At 35.4% G+C, this 26148-nt stretch overlaps 1 protein-coding gene across 4 annotated transcripts in view; it reads right to left on the bottom strand.

Moving 5' to 3' along the window:
• Positions 1–1658: 1658 nt before the first annotated feature.
• Positions 1659–26148, bottom strand: part of retm (real-time) — a 140483-nt gene continuing 115993 nt past the window's right edge. For 2 of the 4 annotated variants that reach the window (XM_068349642.1, XM_068349640.1), the window contains 5 exons: positions 25765–25906; positions 25246–25382; positions 19338–19409; positions 15311–15468; positions 1659–8196 (listed from right to left, as the gene is read on the bottom strand). In XM_068349642.1, coding sequence (XP_068205743.1) covers positions 8100–8196; positions 15311–15468; positions 19338–19409; positions 25246–25382; positions 25765–25906 — 606 coding nt within the window. In that variant the 3' untranslated portion in view covers positions 1659–8099. The remainder of the gene's footprint in view (positions 8197–15310; positions 15469–19337; positions 19410–25245; positions 25383–25764; positions 25907–26148) is intronic. The other 2 variants (XM_068349643.1, XM_068349641.1) reach the window with 1 other exon arrangement.

The raw sequence follows: 26148 nt of genomic DNA on the forward strand, positions 1-26148 counted from the left end.
TCTTTCTAAAGTACATTACATTGCACTGTTCACTTTGATGGTTTTATTGCTCGGTAACATTTATGTGGTGCAATTATAATTACTCAAAAGGTCTCAATGCATTTACATCTGGAAAAATCTGCTACAGTACATTCATTAAGATGTAAGGAGAAAATACAGTGGTGTCAAGTTAGTAGCGTGAATCAGTGCATATAAAATACATGAAAATAAAACAGCTAATTCACATAGCAGACTAGAATGAGTAAGATATACAACAGTGCATATACTGTATACATATATATATATATACTACACATTGTATACAGTACAAAAATTATCATGAGCACATAATGAGAAGCTTTACAAACTTTCCTTCAAATTTTTCAATCAATTAGGAACTGAAAAAATATTTTTATAATACAGTGCAGTACACTGAAAGGGGTCATTAAGATAAAGTTTATGAGAAAGTTTTTAAAAAAAGACATGATTTGATATCCAGGAAACTTTTTAAAAAATTTTCACTCCTGAACTAAAGTTGGTCTTCGATCTTACAAAACATGTTTCTGCATTCAAAAGTTATAATTTTGCTGTCACTTTGGGATATAACAGATCAAGGCTTTATCCACTATGTCTCTCATCAAAAATCTAAAAAAAAAAAAAATTATAACACCAAACATGTTTTATTTTCAATCTACACCAATTATTGTATTCATATATACAAAATACCTACTTATAGGCACACTAAATGTTCTTGAGTTCACCAGTCTTTATTCTGTGATAGAGAAGAAGATAGTCTCAATATGTTTGACACTTCTGGAGTCTCAGGTAAATGCCCGACAATAATGCTACCTTTTTATGCATGCTAGGCACTAAGATTTAAAGGGTTGTGATGAGGACACTCCTTGTATTTCTATTGACTCTGTATAAAAATGCAATAAAAAGTTCCTATAGAAACCCATCACTTTAATAGCATTTAGAATATTGAGCTTTAAATTTAACGGAGAAGAAAAATGACCATTCCTCGAACTCCCACTGGGGTAGAACATGGGCTCTTGCTCAGTCAGGTCTCCAGTAGTAAATCATCTCACATTATTATTATTATTATTATTATTACTATCCAAGCTACAACCCTAATTGGAAAAGCAAGATGCTATAAGCCCAGGGGCTCCAATAGGGAAAAATAGCCCAGTGAGGAAAGGAAATAAGGAAATAAATAACTGAAGAGAACAAATTAACAATAAATCATTCTAAAAAAAGTAATGTCAAAAGAGATATGTCCTATACAAACTATTAACAACGTCAAAAACAGATATGTCATATATAAACTATAAAAAGACTCGTTTTCGCCTGGTCAACAAAAAAAGCATTTGCTCCAACTTTGAACTTTTGAAGTTCTACTGATTCAACATCTTGGGTAGTTGGATAATTGTGTTAAAAGAGTTCTTGGTTTTACTGGCCTTCACAAGTAAAAGAATTAGGTTTCTAAGGAAAAAATTTAATTTATTTTATCTAAAAAAAAAAAAAATATTACATTTGGATCATGGCAAAACCAAAACTTTTACTTAGCCTGAATATCAACCAAAGTAGGAGGATACTGATCTGTTAACTCTCAATGGAAAAGAACCTGGTACGGGGGGAGGGCCCCAGGGGTGGGGGGAGGGCCCCAGGGGCGGGGGGGGGGGGGGGAGTTATTTGGATTATCTGGAGAGGGAATTAATTTGATTATCAAGTTCAGGGTTTGGATTTGGACCCCTTAAACAAAAAAAAAAAGGATTACTTATATGCATCACGTTTGTCAGAAAAAGAGAGGAATCAACACTACTCCAAGGCATAGAAACTCAAAACCCAGAAATATCTCTGCCAGGCAAGAATTCCTAAGGCTAATTGTGTTATGGAATAGGATGATTCCCGTGATCTTATATCTGAACGTACAGTAAAGGTAAAATAACCCATCCCCATAAGGACTGGAGTTAAGAACACATTCATGAATATGTGAATAATATCCTCTACATAAAAATTAGTAAACACTGTTTGACACCTCCTAGCACTAAGCCCACATGAATAGAGTTCTGGAGAACAAATCCATGAATCTGTGGATGATATTCCTAAAACAAAAGATAACCAACCCTAGCTAACACTACTAGATACCAGTCAGAAAACCACTGAAAAAATACCCAACTGCATTTCAATAAAACTATCTATAACATGATATGGGTGGCCTTTTTCATGGAAAATCCAGAGATGGTGTTATTGGTAAACTGTCTCTTGATCTTACCCTAGGATTAAATCAATCTGGAACTACTGTAATGAATTCTTCCTGAATGATTCTTAACTCAAATATTGTCCCACAGCCTTACCCAGATAGGTAAAGGTTAAAGGTGACTGGTTTCAGTTCCGGTTCCATCAGAATAGATGCTCACCAGAACGTCAGCCGGGCAAGCCCAACCCCCCACTGTGGTGCCCTACCACAGCAGTAGCCTCCCCAGTAAACAGCTTAAACTCACGGTCCTGGGCGGGGATCGATCTCTTGCCATGCGAAATGCTAGGCTAACACGTTACCACTGTACTAGCCAGGAGGTAAGGAGATTTTCTTCAACCACACAGAGATATTGTAAAATGTGCATTGATGTAATTCTGTGAGCTTACAATCTACATCTTAGTTACCGAGTCTAAAGTAAAGGAGAGACTGATTGAATTTTAAGTTTGCAGCATATCTGATAGTTTGCTTACTGGAGCATGAAGCTCACTCAATCTATGAACAGAAGCAAAGGTCAAGTGGAAGGTTGTATTCAATAAAAGGTCTATCAAAAGGAGGATTAATCTAAAACCTCAAGTGGAAATCTTAATATAATTTTTTAAAACTCAGGAAATATCATAGATCCGGGGTTTCATAAACTTTGAAGGTATTATACTTCCATCCAGAAGTGTGGCCATTTTCATCAAATGTGCTGAAGAGGTGATGTATAAATGATAAAAAAAAAAAAGTGCTAACACTGATCTATATCTTTCAGGACTGATATTTTCCTACAGTGCCAATGAAAAATAAGAAGTCTGCAACAGTTGGCAAAGAGGTTTTGCCAGGATCAGAACATCTATCCCACCAATTTTAAAAAGTTCACTTCTTCTTTACAAGCTTAATTACAAGAAACATATGGAGTCTTGCAATGGTTTTGGCTGCTTCTGTTAAAAATTCTTCATCAGAGAAATTGCACAGGAGCTATAACCTGATCGTACATGTTCATGTTTCAATGAAATCTCCAGAAGACTGGACAATCAGAGAAGCTTATCTTAATTAAAAAAAATTCTTTTATTGACCAGAAGGTGCAGAAGTCTAGAAACTACCCCTGTCGGGTTCAACATAGAACAGTCAGTTATGAAGAGATGATTAAAAGGCCTCACTTTATCTATCATGGCCCTTATCAAACCACAGGGAGGAAAAGTGGAAAGTGAGGTTGTACAAAGGGCCCTTAAGGGCATCTACTGTCCAAGTTGCAAAATTGAGAAGGACGACCAATGATTTGGAACTTGGTTGTTTTGTTGCAAAAAAAAGGAAACTTTAGGTATTGCCAACACCTGATACAAAAAATAACAAAATACCAGAAATTCCACCTTTCTGATACATTGCAAAACAGCTCTATTCTGATGAAGAAGTTTACCTTATAAACTTGTTTAGCAAACAATCTTATTGCTTGCTAAACAAGTTTATAAGACAACTCACTACACTTGGCACCAAAAATGAACAACTATAGAAACTAGGCAATCTGTCACCAATCTTGAGCATCAGGCTCACCTAGCTGTCATAAGCCTGTAACCCCTTAGAGACACGGCTATATGTCCCAGTGTTTACTAGCTGTGACGTTGAGAAGGAGTTTACTTTTAAGAAAGGAAACTATGAATAGAGCTGTTAACAACACTGAAGGTTAAAAAAAGAAACGTTAATGGCAGGGACATAATGAGGATCCCACAGACAAATTACTGGTGAACTTATGAACATTTAAGACAAATATAGCTCATACTGTATATAAGAATATGATAAAAGGTATATTCCCTCAGCTTGTCATGATACAAAAATTACTCCCTGTAAGAAGGTTATCAGCAGCTGTAATTAACAATAACTCCTCATTTTGTGCTACAATGATTATACATCAAGCCCTTAGTGCATTTTTGACATTCATATCTATTTTTATGGAATTCATTCAAACAAGATGAATTTTAAAGCGTAATCTATCTGTACAGATAACATGAAAAATATTTTTCTCAAAGAGTTTGAAATATGTATCAGAATTAGATTATGCTTCAGCTGACACTATACAGTATAGAGAATAAATACAGAGATAGGATGAATAAGTCCTACACACAAAAGCAAACCATTCTCATCACAATATTAGGAACTAAAAATAATCAAATTTATAGCGGAAAGTATGATGATGAAAATATCTAACTAATATCCCATAAGAAATTAGCATGAAAAGCCAGGATATCAAAAAATCTGTAACATTCAATTCTAGTTTGTAATTCTACCACCAGGGTATCAGTACATCAGTTAGGAATACAAGTGCAGATCAACCACGCCTGACCCTTGACTTGAAAAAAAAGTAGATATGTAACACTAAAAAGTATACAGAGTTATGTAGACCTATCAATATGGTGTTGCAATAACCCTTTTACCCCCAAAGGACGTACTGGTACGTTTCACAAAACCCATCCCTTTACCCCCCTGGACGTACCGGTACGTCTTTGCAAAAAAATGCTATAAATATTATTTTATTCATATTTTTGATAATTTTTTGAAAAAATTCAGGCATTTTCCAAGAGAATGAGACCAACCTGACCTCTCTATGACAAAAATTAAGGCTGTTAGAGCAATTTAAAATAAATATACTGCAAAATGTGCTGGGAAAAAAATAACCCCCTGGGGGTTAAGGGTTGGAAATTTCCAAAGAGCCTGGGGGTAAAAGGGATAACTGGCCTTATTACTGATGTGATAATTTCAAAATCTGCATACAATTCTTAAAGAAATTTAGGTTGATGAAACTGAGTGTGCTAGTATATCTAAATTCATTTCTAAGCAAACCCAGAAAAAACACCAAACTTTGCAAGTATCACAAAACTCATAAAACATCCTTTAACAGCTCTGAGCTGATGTGATAATTTCAAAATCTGCATACAATTCTTAAAGAAATTTAGGTTGATGAAACTGAGTGTGCTAGTATATCTAAATTCATTTCTAAGCAAACCCAGAAAAAACACCAAACTTTGCAAGTATCACAAAACTCATAAAACATCCTTTAACAGCTCTGAGCTGGCAAGGTAGTAAAAAAAAAAAGAATGGCAAATATTCAGCAATTTGCTTAGAACAAGCGCAGGTTACCTGCTACAGTAGATCCATTCCTTTGACAGTTCAATGGGTAGTGTGTTACATGCCAAGAACTTGTGTGTTTTTCTGGTCAAAAAGTGTCAAGTTTGACATACTAACTAGGACAGGGTTATTCATTCTTTAGAAGTGACAATATCTAAAACTCTTGAATAAAACTCAAATTGTCACATGATGCTAAAGTAATGGCAAGTTCATGAAAAGTAACAAATGCAGTTAAGTCATAGTTAAACTAAACTACTATACTCACAATTTGTTTTAGATTGTGATCATCATACCATGCTTAAATGTGAATTGTAGTGTCAAATAAAAATAAAAGAACAAGGTCTGCCTATTGTTAAGAGTGGAAATATAAATACTGTATACCTGGTCACTTATTGTCTGAACATCCCTGTACTAGAAAAATTCACATCAGTGTGAACAATAGCTTATATAAACCTTAAATTAACTTAAACTTGTGTAGCAAAAGATACAAATTTACACTCAAATTTAAATCCAATATGTATAACAGTCTTTTATACAAATATAATATTTTTTTAATAATTAGATATGTTACATTACTTACAACAGTAATGGCTACATTTAAAATGTCATAACCTGATAGCTCTATTTCATGAACTGGTCAGACTAGTCAATATTACAATGCCAAAAGACATATACTCTGCTAATCTAAAAATATGCTCTCTCTGTCACTCACAATATTGTCCTTTTTTTATTTTTTTCTCAAAAAATTGTTTATGGAACAAACCTATGAGGAACCTGACTTAATTCCTGGACGCTAGCTCTACATCACCACCAATTATGGCGGCACTATCAAATCGAGTGCCCAAGCCATATCTAATTTATCATTCAATATCTTACTAATGGAGCTAAAAATGTAATAAGTATATACACATGGGACCCCTTAAAAATCACAGTTCAAAAGAATGTCAACATCGATCAAAACTTAACTGACATGAACAGGAAAGATTTCTCACAAATCAAAATGCTGGATAATACATCAACACAACAAAGTACTTGAAATAAAATCTAAATTGTGTATATACCACTAACAGTGCTCCATTAGCTTATGATACATGCAACCAATTGATGGATATTGCGAGTCACATGATCGGTATGGAAGACAATCTGAGGTCACCCCTCATAAAAACTTCACGGCAAACAGAGGTACATATCCTCACAAATGAATCTTGACAAAGACCAACCTTCCTGAAAACAAACATTTAAATCTTTATAGAACTCATGAGGCCACCAAAGGCTGACTTGAAATAAATTCCCAGAAAAGAGGTAAAAAAAACCTCAATTCTTTCAAGGTGACTCCCAAGCTTCATATAGTAGTATTCATAAATAGCACGAGAAGTTACAACAATACTAAACAGGTCAATACTTATTTTTAAGCTAATTGCCAATGCCTTTCAACATCATCTTGGGTATGAAAAATATTTTTTAATACAATACTATTAGATACTTTCCCGTGCACAAGTTAAAAATGGAGATGGAGTTTGAATTGCTTTCAATTCTGTCATCTGTACATACCACAGCACAGGGATTTAGAAATCTATCTCTCCATGTCTACCATATATTTGTAGCAATTTTATTGTACCATTAAATTGAGCAAACAACACATTCTACTTGTCTGATACAATGTATGAAGTCACTCATTACTTGAATTCTACATGTGCAAAATTATACACATTCTCAAACAATAAAGTATGCTCAGTACTGTATATCGATACACTGAGGTACTTAGGAGGGATTCTTGAGATACTGTTACAATCAGAGGAAACAGATATTTTGGGGTACTTGACATTAAAATACTTGAAACTTGTCAAGACCATAAGATGAATAAATGTGGTAATGCCTCCATTCGTTATAGGGTAAATAAAACTAGTACCCTGCTCCAATGACTCAGTCCATATCTGTTGCAGTGTACAGAAAAAACAAGTGGCACCCTTTAAAAACAAAAATATTTCCCATAATTAGTTACTTGATTAACTTTGCAATAGGTTAAGTTTTTTGGACACCTACCCCTGTGAACATTGACAGAGATGTATACATACGTTATCATTTAAAATACAGAGCACCACAATCGTTTGGTTGGTATCATCACTGTTTAGACATTGGCTCAAAATTAGAGGTGTACTATGTAAAGTACCGATAGGCAAAATCCTCCACCTAATTTTTTTTTTTTTTGTTCAATAACTGTAATTATCTGGAAGAGTACTGTAACAGGAGGGACTGACCCTTCAAGATGCAGTATTCAAGTTCAGCATTTGAGAAAAAGATTCAAATATACATTTGTCCCTAACATGAACAAAGTTTTGAAGACCATGGCCTGCACAGTCAACTATGATTATAGAAAACATTTCATAAGAGGACAGTCTCCTTAAATATTATCCTTTTGAAAGCAGCTCACCACACGTGTGGACTTCCTTTGTCAAAAACTGTGACATAAAATTAACAGCAATGAAACAGGAAGTCAATAAATCTTGAAATTTAAGAGCAAATCAAACTCTTGAAATACAAGTGCTGTATATAATGTTGAATAAAATTATAATATATACTGTATCTATACATATACCTGTATATATATACAGCATTGAGATAAACATATAATATACATATATATGAATATATATTACAGTAAAATTGTGAAGTGATATTTCCTGCTTCTGAAGACAATAACAAAAATACCAACTCAATTGATGAAAAGTTGACAGGAATCCTAACGTGCGGCACCTTAAGGTCAGCGGGAAGGACAAGAAGAAGTGACTGATTTATTGGTGTTTGAGGACAAAGAGGAAAATCCACTCTGGCATGACTGTAAACTGGTCATGGAACCCCTGAAAAAGAAGAACATAAAAATTACAAGGGGAATTTCACATACATCTTAAAAATACGAGATATTACTCTTTCAATTAACATAATTTGATCAGTACAGATATTGCTATAAAAAATCCTAATTTTCAAGTCAAAATTCGTGAAGAAGATTTTACACTATAATAGGACCTTAACTGAGAGAGAGTCCATAAATGCTCAGACCCACAAAGTATTGAGTTAAAGTCGAAATGTTTTGATTATTTGGTTCCAAGAAAGACAAAATCTTGGCGTATTAATGTCCAGGAAAATCATTCTTTGTTGGGGTTCTGATAACCCTGAGTTTTCTTTCAGCTGTCATAGTTTATGTATGCACACACATATATATATATACATATATGGTACTGTATATATATATATATATATATATATATATATATATATATATATATATATATATATATATATATATATATATATATATATATATATATATATATAGGTGTGTGTGTTTGTGTATTAAGCCATAAAAGGAAAATGACAAATGTACAGAAAAATGGGATCCCTAAGTTGTCATATTCTTGATGATTCCAGATAAGTCGGATAATATGGGATTGAGAGAGAGAGAGAGAGAGAGAGAGAGAGAGAGAGAGAGAGAGAGAGAGAGAGAGAGAGAGAGAGAGAGGGTTGTTAACAAAAGGAGATATTCCTGCCTTTGGAAGAAAAATATTAATCCTCCTAGTTTCTGCCTCGCCCAAGTTCCAATCCAAAAAACTAATCCTCTTTTGACATCTAAAGCCATCCCGTTTACCCTTTTCATTAAGAAGCTCCCGATTGTAAAAAAGACTGACCATACTCAGAGTAATCGTCCAAAATATTTAGCAATCACACGCTACATTAGGGAGGAGATCACTCTTTGACTGCCACTCAATTTTTGTTTTACTATAGTACAGTACATTATTTCTCGAAGGTGGGAAACAACTGCAGTGTGGCAATTAAAATACTTATCAGAAGCCCTTGTGCAAATGATATTCTCTTTTTCCTTTCTCATTCTTATTTATAATAACTTGTTACCTAATGGTGCCATCAAACATTTTTTCTGGGTCGACCTGTGACGGCCGGTGAAAAGAGTCCTTCTTTACACTTTTCTGATATAAATCTTCTTTCACCGGGCGTCACAGGTCTCTCCCCAGAAATAGATTTTTCCTTCGTCAAAATCCCTTCTTTTGTTTGCTACAATTCTGACCTTGCCCTTGAAAAGAAATCCAGACAGTCAACCTTACACAAGTCTAAAATTAAACTTGGTTAAAAAGTACCATGTTTTCTAATAACTATAACACAGTTAAAAATATTTCAAAGCTTACATAAGCATTGAAAGAAAGGTTTAAAGTTTATATTGAAGAGCTTATGGCAGAGAAATACTACAAGGCAAATGAAGAGGAGGCAAGGAGAATAGAGGAAGTTTAAACGCCAATGTACTTATTCGAAAGCATAAATCATTTTGACACAATGCATAGTAATTCAACATCATATGACCTCCTAGCAGTAATATCCAGAATAACATTGCATGATATATACATACATCCATATACCAAAGGTACTTCCCCCAATTTTGGGGGGTAGCCGACATCAACAAATGAAACAAAACAAAAAAGGGGACCTCTACTCTCTACGTTCCTCCAGCCTAACCAGGGACTCAACCGAGTTCAGCTGGTACCGCTAGGGTGCCACAGCCCAACCTCCCACATTATCCACCACAGATGAAGCTTCATAATGCTGAATCCCCTACTGCTGCTACCTCCGCGGTCATCTAAGGCACCGGAGGAAGCAGCAGGGCCTACCGGAACTGCGTCACAATCGCTCGCCATTCATTCCTATTTCTAGCACGCTCTCTTGCCTCTCTCACATCTATCCTCCTATCACCCAGAGCTTTCTTCACACCATCCATCCATTGCATGATAGACAGCTACAATTTCAATTTCACTGTAATTCAGTTATACAAAACTACCATATTTTCGTTTTTTTCTGTTTTATCATCATCATTCAGTTTAACCAACTCAATAAAAATAGTGAAAAAATAAATTGCTTCAGTAGCAGTATTGGGTGAAACCATTCAAGCATGTTGAATGCCTACATTTTTATATTCATTACTAATACAGTACAGTACAGTATTCAAAGATTTCAATCCTACCTTCACAATTTTCTCTCACTATGTGAAATACAGCTATGAAGAGATGTTTCACTAGATCTTTTTAAAATTTCACCAAAACCTATCCCTAGGTCTTTACTTTCAATGTGGTATTTTTTATATTTCCTATTGAAACCCTCTTCTCCATTATGAAATTAGCTAAAATTATAACAAGGAGCATTAATTCTAACATTTTTTTGCTAGTCACAGTTTGTCTAATTCCATAAAATTGCTTACTTCAGCTACAAGTGAGCACTGTAATTAAATTTAGTTGCTTACTTTACAAAATAATATGAAATTATTATAAATATAGATAAATTTTATTTATATAAAACAAATAAATGTTATTTGTATAAAATAGATACGAAGGATATTGACTGTACAGAAATTATTTATCAATATATCACAATAATGTATAGTTCAGTTTAAAAGCAGCCTACTATAGGTAAGCTATACTGTAAATACCAAGGCTTGCCCTTCCCTGTTCTCACTTGCTAGGGGTGACCACCCACTAAAATGTTTGTCATTAGTATCACAGCACTCTAGGATATGCAGTGCTATTGTAGTGCAAAATTTTACGTGGTATCTCCAACGCTAGATCTATATCTTGTCTCCACCTCCTCACTTGTAGTGGGGTGTTGTCAGGTGGTAACAATCCACTATAAAATGCATGTTATTACCACGCCACTACTCTAGGAGATGCAGTACTATTGTAGTGAAATTTTGCTTGGCATCTCCTAAATTGGCTCTATGAGGATCGCCAAGAATGGAGACAGTTCTTGAAGCAGGACGACTGACAGGCCTGGAGGCCTACCTGGCGTCTGGTGAGAAAGGTGAGAAAGAAAAGAAAATCTCCTAAATTGGATCTAGATCCAATTAACCCACCTTTTCAGTGTGTCTGTCAGGGGGTACCAACCCTTCAAAATGTCTGTCTCTGATCCTTCAATAACCAAGAGAGTCCATGGAAATATTTATTTATTACTTTCATTTGGCATCTCATATACTGGACCTATACCCCAAATTAACAACCAATTAGTAGTGCTTAAGCAAGCCACCTATATATTTTCCGCAGTTGATCAGTTTCACAGTTTGCAAGTCTACTCTTAAATACCAGTAGGGGTTGCAGTTGGTACTTTATTAGTTGTATCTCATTAGTCCATGCAGCTGCTTTATAATATGTGTCGATTAAACTGAGCTTCAAAAGAAGAAACATTATGAACATCTAGGAGTATAAAAATAAGACATTTTATTATCAAAATTCTGTTTCTTCTTGAATGCTTTATATGTCTTTTTGGGGTGAATGTGATGTGTCTTCTCCGAGTATCTTCCTATGATTTCAGTACGACATAAATACCAAAGCCATGTTGTCTCCCTGCTCTGGAGTTAGTGTTTCGACGAACAAAACACAAACTCAGTGTGTATAAGGGAGACATTAGAATTCAGGCTTGATAGGACTTGACACGGCACCTCTTATGCTGAAATTCATCAGCTATGGGAGAAGCCATTATATCATCACTTAAAAGAAAGGAACCATCTTCCCAATTAAGAGACAATGTTACCAGCACATCACCTTATACTCAACTGCCATCTTGTAGTTCGTCATTGAGTAGACAACAAAGCCTGGACTGTTCAAATTTAATAGAAGACTGAAACGGTTAACAGTAATCCGGTTTCTCATCTTTTTCATTACGTTAATGTGATATGGGTAAGATTTGCTTAAATGCCCCAACAGCTGAGTAATCGTGTTTTTTCTTCCAATTCATTTGGTGTTTTAGCAGTTATGACAGCCTCTTGTAAACATGGTTGAGCTTTATTTGTCTACCGTTCCTATAGTAAAGTTAAAATTTGACACCACTTTCTAAATTGATTAATAAATTTAGATTCATCTTTATATTTCAATTGGCATTCCCAGTAACTTAACCCTTTACATAACTTTAGTCAAGCTTACAAATGTTTGGGTTTTAAATTACTGGCGCCATTAGTTTTTTCTCTCTAGTTATTATACTTAGTATGATTGTACTATACACTATATACAATGAGGGTTATGAAACTAAAGGGGAATTTTAGCCAAGTCTTATTGTTAAACTAACTGCAAATAGTTTGCTGGTTTATAATTTTAGAAGATTCTCTGACCTAATTTGAATGTTTTATTAATTGTTGTGGTAGTTCTAAGCTGGGTGAGGTAAGGCAACAAGGGGGAATCGTTAGTTATATGGGCTATAAAAATCATGTCTTTATAGCAGCGTTATAATCTAGTTACACATAAAAATTAAATAATCATTTTTGAATAAGTGATAACCTATTAGTTAAAAATAGCCAAGTATTTTTACATAAAGGAATGCATGAGTGAATATTAAGATAACCTGAGGAGAGAGTTGTTCCCTTCTATCCCAAAACAGTTGTGGTTGAGAGGGAAGAGCTAGCCTAGCAACCTCTCCCCCTTAATAGGAAGGTTTTCCTCATCCTGATGTCAAAGAGACTAGGTCCAAGAAGGAATCCCATATAAAGATTTTCAGACAACAAAGTAGCTGTCTGTTGCCTCAAAAAGGGAATGGGTCCAGCTAAAGAATTCTCAATGCAGTGACTCCACCCTTTAAGAAGTTCCTTCCAGAGAGAAATGTGTTCCTCTCACCATTCCATCTGTCAGAATCTCTCGACATAGTGGCTGACGCCCTATCCAGGCAGAACTCTTGCACAGAAAATGGACCTGGGATCAAAGTCTTTTTTCAAGAGATTCTAAGGTTAGTTTTGGATCTTTAAATAGACCTACTTGCAACAAAAGAGAACCACAAGCTTCCACTATATGTAGTCCAGAATGTAGATTCTCAGGCAGTGACGAAAGATGCTCTGAATTTGGATTGGAACAGATGGTCATCAATCTATCTGTTTCTTCCAATAATTTAGATTTCGAAGGATTTGGATATCCTTCAGGACTTTTCAGGGAAAGCTGTGGTAATAGCTCCATTTTGACCAAACAGCCCGTGGTATCCATTGCTTTAGCACCTCAAACCAAGACTACACCCACTTTGCTCTGCACAGCTGTATCACAAAGTAAAAAGTCGGACTATCTTCACTTCTTCCTTTCTGACCCAGAACCTTCATGCTAGGATTTTAGGATTTTCTCTCCCTTATTTACAAGAGGGATTTTACAGTTCATAACTTCACTTATTTGATGAGCTGCAAGAGGCCTTCATCCACGAGTCAATACCAATCTGTGTGAAAAACTTGGATGGCTTTTCTAAGGAATAAGTTACCTTATTAGATAACCCCAGACTTCTTGGCTCCCTTTGTGGACCACCTCTTTGAAGATAGGAAGCTCCAGCCATCTATTATCTTGACATATAAGTTGGTGTTGACACAACCTCTCAAGTGTGCTTTTGGCTTAGATGTAGACTCGGGCATGTTTCATAAGATTACTCAGTCTATTGCTTTGCATAGATCATCTCCTCAAATACATGTTGTATCTTGGTCTCTGGATAGGGTAGTTTAGATTTTGACTAAGTTAAATAATTCTTCCATATTCCCATGTTCCTTAAAGAATTATAAAAAAAAAGACACTTTTTTTAATAGCTTTAGCCTTATGGCAAGATTCAATGAACATGTCTCCAAATTCTGACCCTGGACCTCCTTTCCTAGCCAAAAATTAAAAGCATCATCAGAGACAGGATCTGCTTTACATTTTGGCTCTAGAGTCAGGAGATACGGTAGCAACCTCTGTCAGGTGTCTACCCTACAACTATACTTAGAGAGATCCAAATCCTAAAGTAGTTTGTTTCAAAACCCCCAGGCCAGCAAGTCTCTCTCAACAGGGGCTATCCAACAAATTGAAGATTTGGTACTTGGCATGCTCATGAACCCTACAGGGGTAGTCTGGAGAGAAGGACCAAGTCAGCAACGTCCTTCTGAAGAAGGATAATGACAGGCTTCCAGTATTCCTCAGTCATCCCTTATGAGGTAAAAATCAGACGTTAGTTTTTCTCCTTGTTCATGGAGACGTGCATTTGTTGTGTTTTGCTTGGTGGTAGATGGTTGTCCTTGAAAGTGCACAGGTCTACTTATTAAATGTTTTGGTATTTGTATTTGGAGACCAGACAGCACATCCACCCCACAAAAAATCGTTTGACGAAGAAAAAACCTATTTTGGGGGAGGTGTTGTTTGGTCTTCAGGACCCTCCCTTCTCCCTAGCCTCACCTAGGGAGTAGAGCAATTGATTTTGACTTGAGAACTCAAAGCCAGCAGTTAGATGCAAGGTAATGCTCTAGTAGCATTGTCTGCAACTGGGTTGATGGTCACTTTCCATAATGACATCGCCCATAACAGATGAATTTCAGCATTAGAGGTGTTATGCAGGGTTCTATCAAGTCTGAATTCAAAGCTCTCCCTTATACACACTGAATCGATGCTTTGCATATTGATACTCTGGCCCTAAAGCAAGGAAGACAATATTTCTTTAGTATTCATGTTGTCTGGAGTTCCTGTTCTAGCCTTTCAGAGCCAAGTTTCTAAAGACCACACAGCATCTCTCCAAAATAAGATTTATCTTTCTTCAAAACCCTTTCTTATAATTCTATTTTACAAATGACAAGATTTTTGTACATGTGTATAAGTCAACAGCCAAAACAAAATGGGAGGCTCTCGTGCTGGAAAGGGGTGGGGCTCCTTGCCCCGCACCTTCATCAGCTGGATAACCGTTCATTATCCAACTTTAATTACCATCTCCAGTAAAGGATGACAGTTTGTATGCAACATAGGAACAAAGCAAGAAGATGGATTAACAGACAGAAGATGGGCAGGTGGGAGGCTTAATCCCTAGATGGCATTCAACTTACCACAATTTTGGCAGTGTTCCTCCTATAGAAATAATTAAAGTGAAACTACTCTTATAAAACCAAGACTACTGTATAGGATTTGGGTCTTTTCTGACTGCATTTGAAGTGTCAACATGTCTCACCTGTAATCAGCAGACTTGAGAGTTTCATAGTAGTACATGATCTTGGCCTTTGGAGCTGTAATGGTATCGATAATATCTAAAGGTGAGGTATGAGGTGCAGATTCATGATAACGCCACTGCAATACATATGTTCCCATGTATGAAGTTACATGAGAGCCCTGAAAAGAAAGTACCAACAATTAAAAAGCTTCAAAATGGAAACAATATGAACGTCAGGGGAGGTTCAAAGAAACAATATTTTAGATATAAAAGGAATTTATCTTCAGAATGGTACTACATTACCAGAAATTACTACTTAAATTATTTTTGTGCATACAGTATACTGTATGTATTTTCCAAAAATGTGTCACAAGCAATTATTTTTATAAAACTCCCCTGATGTTCATAATACTTCTCTCTCAAAGTCAAGTTTAAAATGATAAAATATAAATAATATAAAATACACTACAACTAAAAATTTCCTGTTTTCTTTCCTTTCAATAGGCCTAGGTATTTAGTACAATATAGTACTGTATTATTATGAACGGACAATTAATGCCAATAACCTTGGATTGGGTAATCCGAACCCCCTTTGCTATTTCAGTCTCCTTGTTGCCTTTGGTGTATACTGTAAGTATAGATGTGTGCCACCTCTAATTTGTGTTGTTTTTGTAATTTAGGTTATAAGCAATAATGAGATGTCCTTTTCTGGATATGTTAGTTATTTGCTATGACAATTTGTCAAGGGAGTTATTGCTGGGAGATTTTTGTGTCTCATGCAAGAATATTGTGATTTAAATAATCATTGTTAAGAATGTGATTTCTTAGTGTTCCTCTTATGAAGAGGTATGTTCAGATGGTAAATGACATCAGTTTATTCCCAAGTGGATGGATGTCTTAGAGGTTCCATCAAGATCAAAAAATATTTCAAACGAATTCATCACAAACGAAGAATCTCTGCATCTGTGTCTATTAATATGGAATTGATGGTCAAGAACAAAAGTGGACATGTTTGCAAAATTCTTAACATCTAGAAGTGCTTTGCACACATATTTCAGCTTTCTTAGCACGGAATGTTGATTCCCTGTTACAGAAATAGTTAAATTTGGATTTGTACGCTTTTTCTCTTACTCCACGATTTCCGCTATGATAAACAAGTTCAGAGTGTCTGCAACACGGAGGATGACTCTAGTAGTTCTCTTTTACACACAAAGGGAACAGTTTACAAATTGGTGGATTCTGTTGTAGGAATGTCCTTGGAGACTGTTGTAATAAAGGGATTTTGACGAAGGAAAAATCTATTTCAGGGGAGATACCTGTGACGCCCGGTGAAAAGGGTTCTCCTTTACACTTTTCTGATACAAATACTTCCAAATATACCAGAGAAAGTTAAAAGCATGGAATGCAGAGGTTACTACCCTCGCGCGAGCACCCTGAAGGTGTCGTGTATAAAGCAGGGGCGTGTGAAAACCACTATTCACAGGCTGTCTTCCATTTAGCTAATTCCTTCGTTAAAAGGGATGGGCCGATACAGAGGCACTAGCTACGTTACCTGAACCACATCACCGATGCCGAAGCTAATAAAACAGTCTTCTTAGACAGCCAGTTTTGAGGTTGGTACACCCAAACACACACAAGCTACATCTAACTGCCAGAGAAGAGTCCACCTTATTCTCTTAGACAATGGGCTCACTAAGTCCTCTAGATTGTTTTTTTTTTTTTTTTTTTTTGGTTCCAAGAGACAGTCTACTAATAATTTGCATCAAGGCAATAATGGAATCTTTATTTTGATAGGTGCAACTCAATGAAATTTTCAGTAACTAAAATTACAATAGTTTAGATAATATTTTTAAGTGTTTGCATTTTTAAAAAAAACGAAAACTGTTCATTTCAGCTATTGAGAGCTATAAATCCATACTGAATACCGTACTCAAGCATCTTAGCCTAAAGTTATCTCCTTTGTGTATTATTGTGGATCTATTCAGGACTTTTATTATTGAGTAACCTCCTGTTGTTGAAATGATTTATTGGATTCTAGATATAGTATTAGTGTACAGTATTTAATAGATTCTCATTTAGAAAGTATTGGATTCTAGATATAGTATTAGTGTACAGTATTTAATAAATTCTCATTTAGAAAGAACTTTAAAAGAACTTTGTTTAAAGATCTCACAGCTAGGACTTTTTTTTGTTAGCCTTAGCATCAATTAACTCCTTAAGGAATTACAAAAACTCTTTCATTTAATGTAGGTTGAGAGAAAATGAAATGATTTTATCTCTTTAACTTACATTCAAGGCTACGAGTAATCTAAAGGTGAGGGGTTTACCTAAATATTTCCATATTTCTTTTAAAAAAAATTGGTGATATGTCAGAAAAGATTTCCTTGCCTCGTTAGAGATATCAAGTGTAATTTGGACTAGACTAACATATTAAGGGAAAAGTTCATAATTTGATTTTTAGGATTTAGGATTTTGCATTGTCTTTAAAAAAAATGCTATGCCATTTCTCATAATAAGTTTAGTCACAGGTGTTCACAGAGAATAAGATCCAAGTCTGATGAAACACTTGAAGGATAGGATTTATGATATTAGAAATTCAGCTACATCTTATTTCTGTAGGAATCTTTCCTTGGAAAGTCTTGGCAGCAACTCACTGGCATACCAAGTCATTTTTCATTAAGTATTGTCTTAGAATAGCCATGGTTTTTTTATCAATATTGCTGGGCTTTGGGTGCCGTAGCAGCTGTGGGAGATGTAGTTTAAATTATTTTTCTTTTGTGTAAATTCAATAAAGTTATAGTACAGTGTTACATTTTTCTTTTGAAAATACAGAGTTGAGTAATTTATAAAAGGGATTTTGACGAAGGAAAAATCTATTTCTGGGAAGAGACCTGTGACGCCCGGTGAAAAGTCCTTCTTTACGCTTTTCTAATATAAATCTTCCAAATATACTAGAGAAAGATAAAAGCATGGAATGCAGAGGTTACTAACCTCACGCGATCACCTTGTGGGTGTCGTGTATACAACAGGGGCGTGTGAAAACCACTATTCACAGGCTGTCTTCCATTTAGATAATCCCTTCATCAAAGAGGAGGGCCGTGACAGGCCCTAGAGAACACAGTTGGACTACCCCACCGACACCTACCACGCGCGCCCTCCAGGTCATCCTTCTGTTTTGGACTTGCCCGCAAAGTCGTAAATTGTTGTGCTCGGTGTTTTTGCAAGTGATTGTCGTTAATAGAGTTGAGTAATTTATAAAAGTATAAACTGTAGTTTGACGGGAGTTGCATTTGGTTCTCAACCTTGAGGTCTGAACAATAACACCTCATACAGCGTTGATTGATTACTGTGTTACTAAGCCAAGAGGCGAGTCTCAGGTGGTAGATAAGTTTAATAGTTTAAGACTTTAAATTTTCTGTCTTTTCCTTCACTAACCAGTGTGTAAGAATTAGCATTATGAACATCAGCTCACTCATAAAAATAAACAGAATACTGTATTAATGATAGAACTGACTTTATATATTCAGCTGACATTCATATACAGTACATGCACATCCTTCATCCCCACTGATTAGTGATGTCAAGAGGAAAGGAATTTAGTTTCGACTTTGAAACTGAAAAGACAAAGGTGCCGCGGCGAACCCAAGCATAAGTTATCATTATTAAATGCCAAATTATCTTAACACTATACTAGAGGCCTAGGTCTATTGACAAGAAAGAAAATGGGAAATTCTTAGGGTTAGGGTGTGCACCAATATAGAACCAGGTGCATATAAAATAAATTTTGCTATCAAAAATTCCATTTTTACACCCACTAAATTTTATTGATAACATCACCTTAATATGAATATCCATTGGTGCAAAAATAAATATATAATAATAGAGAAAAAGTCCTTTAGAAAAGAAGTATCTATTGTGCTCCCTCTTTCAAATTTCAATAAAAATGCTAACCATTTATTTATAGTTATATCAACAAATTATATTTTACATTTATGATGCAACTATTGCAGTTGTTTTCCCATATAAGGAAGTGACACCTTGGGCTGACCTGTATGCTTTCTCCTTCACGGTAAACTGGTTGCTGATCCATACGGTGCCTCTCATGACCATCCTTCTCATACTTCGGAGGGGAAAGGAGAAAGCATAGACAAGGGAAAAACAACAGTAAAAGGTATAACAGGCATAGCTATATTCAATATGTTGCAAGCAACACAAAATTACAATTAGCCAACAGCAGAATAAAAGGTGAGAACAGCATATAAATAAAAAGACAAACAAGGAGGGGATAGGAGCCAGTAATTTAAGAGTATTTCTATGAAAAGGAAGTACAGTATTTTGTAATAACAGTATTTTCAAGGAATGGGGAAAAAACCTACAGAAGTTTTAAAATGGAAAAAGCTATCCCACAAAAATATCTGTGTGACAAACTACAATTCTAGCACATTACTAAAAAGTAAATAAGACATAAAAAACACAATTATCTAAAAACCAGTTACATTAATATTACTAATGAGTATATGATGCATGTACACAACAAGACAAGGAGGAAAACAGTGACAATCCAAAGCCAAGTAAAGTTTAATGTTTTGTAATTGGTGCAACTTGTTAAGGGGCAATAAATACAGTCTATCCAGTACTTAAGAAGTAGAGGAGTATAATAATATAGCAGGTTACCAGGCTTTCCGGAGTGACACCAGTTTTTTCATGGGCGAGTGTTTTTAATGGTTAGTTTTGTGTTTATTACTTTTAACCCTTTTACCCCCAGGCTATTTGGAAGTTTCCAACCCTTAACCCCCAAGGGGTTATTTTTTCCCCAGCACATTTTGCAGTATATTTATTTTAAATTGCTATAACAGCCTTAATTTTGGTCATAGAGAGGTCAGGTTGGTCTCATTCTCTTGGAAAATGCATGAATTTTCTTAAAAAATTATCAAAAATATGAAAAAAATAATTTTTATAGCTTTTTTTGCGAGGACGTACAGGTACGTTCATGGGGGTAAAGGGATGGCTTTTGTGAAACGTACCAGTACGTCCTATGGGGGTAAAAGGGTTAAGTCATAAAGCATTACAATATAGAGATTAACAGATTATGCCAACTTTTAATTTGCATAAATATGATTTGCTTTGAATGATAGATAATCCATGTGTTAAAGCTTGATATTCATTTAATTTGTGGTAGAAGCACTGAAATATACCAACAAACAGTGAAGATATTTTCTTAGCAGTAAATTATACACAAAACAGTGTAAGGTAATCATTCAGAAGATCAATCATTGCTTTGCTGGAGTCTGCAATTAGGGTATTCAAAGGATAAATGACTTAGGATTCACCAAGATTGTGATTTTGTTCTCAAATGGCTTTAAAGAGGAACTATGTAAAAGGCTAACTACCACCCATATTTCAGACCCTCCATAGCTTTAACCCTTTTACCCCCAAAGGATGTACTGGTACGTTTCACAAAACTCATCCCTTAACCCCCATGGACGTACCGGTACGTCCTTGCAAAAAAATGCTATTTAAATTTTTTTTGGCATTTTTTTGATAATTTTTTGAAAAACTTCAGGTATTTTCCAAGAGAATGAGACCAACCTGACCTCCCTATGACCAAAACTAAGGCTGTTGGAGAAATTAAAAAAAAATATACTGTAAAATGTTCTTGAAAAAAATAACCCTTGGGGGTTAAGGGTTGGAAATTTCCAAATAGCCTGGGGGTAAAAGAGTTAAATGGAAATAATCACCATGATCTCCATCACCCCTAACATCTATCTTCTGATAGTCAGCCTCATCAGAGTAACTTACATTTGTTAACAGTTCCTATGCTGATTCTTCAAAGCATATAAATTTTCTATTTCTTAATTATAACTACTGCATACTATTTTGTGTTGACCTTTTTCAAAAATTTGTGCTCTTGTATTAACCCTTTTACCCCCAGGCTATTTGGAAATTTCCAACCCTTAACCCCCAGGGGGTTATTTTTTTTCCCAGCACATTTTGCAGTAGATTTTTTTTTAATTGCTCTAACAGCCTTAATTTTTGTCATAGGGAGGTCAGGTTGGTCTCATTCTCTTGGAAAATGCCTGAATTTTCTCAAAAAATTATCAAAAATATGGACAAAAAAATTTTTATAGCATTTTTTTCCAAGGACGTACCGGTACATCCATGGGGGTAAAGGGATGGCTTTTGTGAAACATACCAGTACGTCCTTTGGGGGTAAAAGGGTTAATGATAAGGGAAGTTTGATGAGAAACATACCGTGTACTGTGGCAACAAAAAGTGGATATGTTTGGATGAAAAAACGATGTATTTGTAAGCACAAAAAATTATCCAAAACTACTCTCGAATTGTCATCATTTTTTTTCAAGCCAAAAACCTTACTTAAAGGTAGTAATTATGACACCTAGTAATTTAACCCTTTTACCCCCAGGCTCTTTGGAAATTTCCAACCCTTAACCCCCAAGGGGTTATTTTTTTCCCAGCACAATTTGCAGTATAATTTTTTAAATTGCTCTAACAGCCTTATTTTTTGTCATAGAGAGGTCATGTTGGTCTCATTCTCTTGGAAAAGGCCTGAATTTTTTTAAAAAATTATCAAAAATATGAAAAAAAAAAATGTTTATAGCATTTTTTTGCAAGGACGTACCGGTACGTCCATGGGGGTAAAGGGATGGGTTTTGTGAAACGTACCAGTACGTCCTTTGGTGGTAAAAGGGTTAGCTGTTTTCTTTCATGTATTTGCTTCCCATTTGCCTGTACCCATAACTTTTGTCTCCTTTTTCAGGAATGTTGAGATTTTCAAACATTTAGGGGAATTCCATTCCCTTACCCTGGTTTTGTGATTCCAGTGCTGATTGGTGGTGAATGGGTTTTGACATGAAGGTTCAGTTGTTTGTGAGAAAATTATCAAGAGCAGACTGTAGACTTTTTGATATTACTAGAACACACCAGTAAGTGCCACATGCTTGTGTCAGTTAAATGTTAGAGAATTAGTACAATATGTACAGACCTTTATTGGCCCTTTTAAATAGTTGCCAGTTCTGCTGGATGTTACTGAAGATGGATGCATAGTTAACGAATTTGATTCTTAATACAGTAATTAGAGTGTGAACTGTTGTGAGGTGAATTATCTATATCGTGTGGACTGCCGTGAGGTGAATTATCTATATCGTGTGGACTGCCGTGAGGTGAATTATCTATATCGTGTGGACTGCCGTGAGGTGAATTATCTATATCGTGTGGACTGCCGTGAGGTGAATTATCTATATTGTGTAGACTACCATGAGGTGAATTATCTATACTGTGTGGACTAACGTAAGGTGAATTATCTATACTGTGTGGACTAACGTGAGGTGAATTATCTATACTGTGTGGACTAACGTGAGGTGAATTATCTATACTGTGTGGACTAACGTGAGGTGAATTATCTATATTGTGTGGACTACCATGAGGAGAATTATCTATATTGTGTGGACTACCATGAGGTGAATTATCTATGCTGTGTGGACTAACGTGAGGTGAATTATCTATACTGTGTGGACTAACGTGAGGTGAATTATCTATACTGTGTGGACTGCCGTGAGGTGAATTATCTATATCGTGTGGACTGCCGTGAGGTGAATTATCTATATCGTGTGGACTGCCGTGAGGTGAATTATCTATATCGTGTGGACTGCCGTGAGGTGAATTATCTATATCGTGTGGACTGCCGTGAGGTGAATTATCTATATTGTGTGGACTACCATGAGGTGAATTATCTATACTGTGTGGACTAACGTGAGGTGAATTATCTATACTGTGTGGACTGCCGTGAGGTGAATTATCTATATCGTGTGGACTGCCGTGAGGTGAATTATCTATATCATGTGGACTGCCGTGAGGTGAATTATCTATACTGTGTGGACTAACGTGAGGTGAATTATCTATACTGTGTGGACTAACGTGAGGTGAATTATCTATATCGTGTGGACTGCCGTGAGGTGAATTATCTATATTGTGTGGACTACTATGAGGAGAATTATCTATATTGTGTGGACTACCATGAGGTGAATTATCTATACTGTGTGGACTAACGTGAGGTGAATTATCTATACTGTGTGGACTAACGTGAGGTGAATTATCTATACTGTGTGGACTACCGTGAGGTGAATTATCTATATCGTGTGGACTGCCGTGAGGTGAATTATCTATATCGTGTGGACTGCCGTGAGGGGAATTATTTATACCAAAGTCAAAATTACCTGGGTAATAAGGATTCTTAAATTCAGTGAAAACCATATTGTGGGGTGATGATAATTGTCCATGTTATTCATGGTTGTTTACATTTATGTAATACAGTAGATTTATGATAAATTTTATTGAGACTGAAGATTGCAGATATTGGGTTTTTTTTTTAAACAAGTAAATTTTATGTTGTAGTACGGTATTAAATGTATGACAATTATTGAAAAAATTAGGGTTTAGATTATTATTATCAAAGGTAAAACTGTAAATGTATATGATTATATGTGGAAAAAGTCCCCTATCAATACTGTTATTCTTTCCGTTTTGTGCCTGGTTTACAATGATAAATATAACGTTTCCGAATTTAGGTCAATTCATATCATGCAGTATAATTCCTTTTCAAAGAAAGCAAGATCCTTCAAGCAAAATGATCAACAATTACTGCCTAACTGTGCAAGCAGAACAACAGCTGATCATCCAACATCTATGAATGAAGGTTCATCCCTCTTCCTTACACCAATGAAACCCCAGCCCTCCAGTTTCAGGATTTCATCAGGTATTGAGGGTAACAGTCCACTCCACTTACATTTATCAGATTCCGATGAACCAATAGTGTGTGTGATGTGGTTAATTATTTCAACCAAATGATATTGTTTTCCTTCCATGTCTAGCATGTCTGTAAATATTTTGTGGACACTTTGGTGATATAATATGGTTTTTAAATAAGGGTTTAAAGCATTTTCAAAGGGTCTTCTTATACAATAGCATGTCTGATTATTGGGCAGCAGTAAAGTCCTGAGGGTACCAGTTAAAAAGGATTCCTACTGTAATTTAAATGCTTTACGCTCTTGAAGGATCTTTTACTACTTCTTTACTTAAACTAGATTTACTTAACAGTTTCTGTTAATGAGAGGTTCTATTCTAATTCTAATCAAACCTAACATCAATGTCATAAGCTTAGGCTTTTAATGCAAACTACAAGTGGTAGAAATTTGGATTTCCTGAATTCCTAAGTTACTGGACAAACATTCCATGAAAGTAGGTAAGTAAATATTCAATAGAAAAAAGACAAACACCCTTTTTCACACTAAGCATGTGAGATGCTTCCCATTTTAAGAACACTATTGCAATATCAAAAACTTTCTTTGTTTACTAGTAACCCAATACTACTACCCAGACTGCCTTAATAACAAGATCATCATCACATAACATACATTTGCAGACAGCCAATACAATTACAGCAGGGGTACAAATGTTACAGAAATCACTATACTGTTATTTTAAAGTACTTACCAATTGTTCTTTAAGATATCAGGAACTATAAAGATGAGTTTCAAAAAGACTAAAAGGTGTAAACAGACTTTAGCACTGCCTTCATCCAATACTCTACTATATTGTCATAAAATAAAGAACCTAAAGAGAGACAAAAATTTTTCAAAGGAAATAAAGTTTTAATATTAGTAAGAGATTCATTGACAAACTAACATGAAATGTTCAATGTATCCCATAATAAAGTATCTAAAGCACCCTTGGCACCCTAGCAGTACCAGCTGAACTCGGCTGAGTCCCTGGTTAGGCTGGAGGAACGTAGAGAGTAGAGGTCCCCTTTTTTTGTTTTGTTTCTTTGTTGATGTCGGCTACCCCCCAAAATTGGGGGAAGTGCCTTGGTATATGGATGGAAAGCAATACCAAATTCTGCCTCCTTTCAGTCTTTCTTTATTTCACTGAGCATCACTAACCTGTATGCTTTCACCATCATGACAAACAAGTTGAGGTTCAACTCTGAAGTACTCGTATCCTTCTCGCCATGACTTCTCTATAACTGAACGGTGTTGATCGTCACTGCCTATGACAGCATCAATAACACCCATTGCACCTAAAATTGAGGGTTATTTTAAGCTACTTACACAAACCACCAGAGCTAAATCTATACATTGCATAATATATAGGTAATATGTACATATATTAAATTTCTACAATTATAATTCATCTAGAATTATTATTATTATTATTATTATTATTATTATTATTATTATTATTATTATTATTATTATCAAATGCTAAGCTACAACCCTAGTTGGAAAAGCAGGATGCTATAAGCCCAGGGGCCCCAACAGGGAAACTAGCCCAGTGAGGAAAGGAAATAAAGAAAAGTAAAATATTTTAAGTATAGTAACATTAAAAAAAATATTTCCTATAAAAACTATAAAAAAACTTTAACAAAACAAAACAATTATTTTAGGAAAACATTTATTCACCTGTGGGGGACTGTGGCTCAGGACGATGTGTGATGGGGACCTTTGTACGTAAAACTGAGAATAGTACATCACTCTTCATGACATCAAAGTCCCAACAGATAACAGAACCTGGTTCTTCTATGAGGAGAACTACTTCATGTACCTGACAAACAAAAATAGCAACATCAACTAAGAAATTCTTGAAAAATGCTAATGATAAATATTTACAAACATATGAGTTATGACTTCTTATAAAACTAATACAGTATAGCTTCAGATTATTCCTGAGCAGAAAGAAGAAGTCCTTAAAATAGGAGATTGTTTCAAGTGCAGCTGGAATTCAGTAGTTAAAACTTATGATGAGGTGTCGGCAGTAGCTGGTAATTAGCGGTTGGCATGGGGGAA

The sequence above is a fragment of the Palaemon carinicauda genome, chromosome 26 (genome assembly GCF_036898095.1).
Source record: "Palaemon carinicauda isolate YSFRI2023 chromosome 26, ASM3689809v2, whole genome shotgun sequence".
Taxonomy (NCBI): domain Eukaryota; kingdom Metazoa; phylum Arthropoda; class Malacostraca; order Decapoda; family Palaemonidae; genus Palaemon; species Palaemon carinicauda.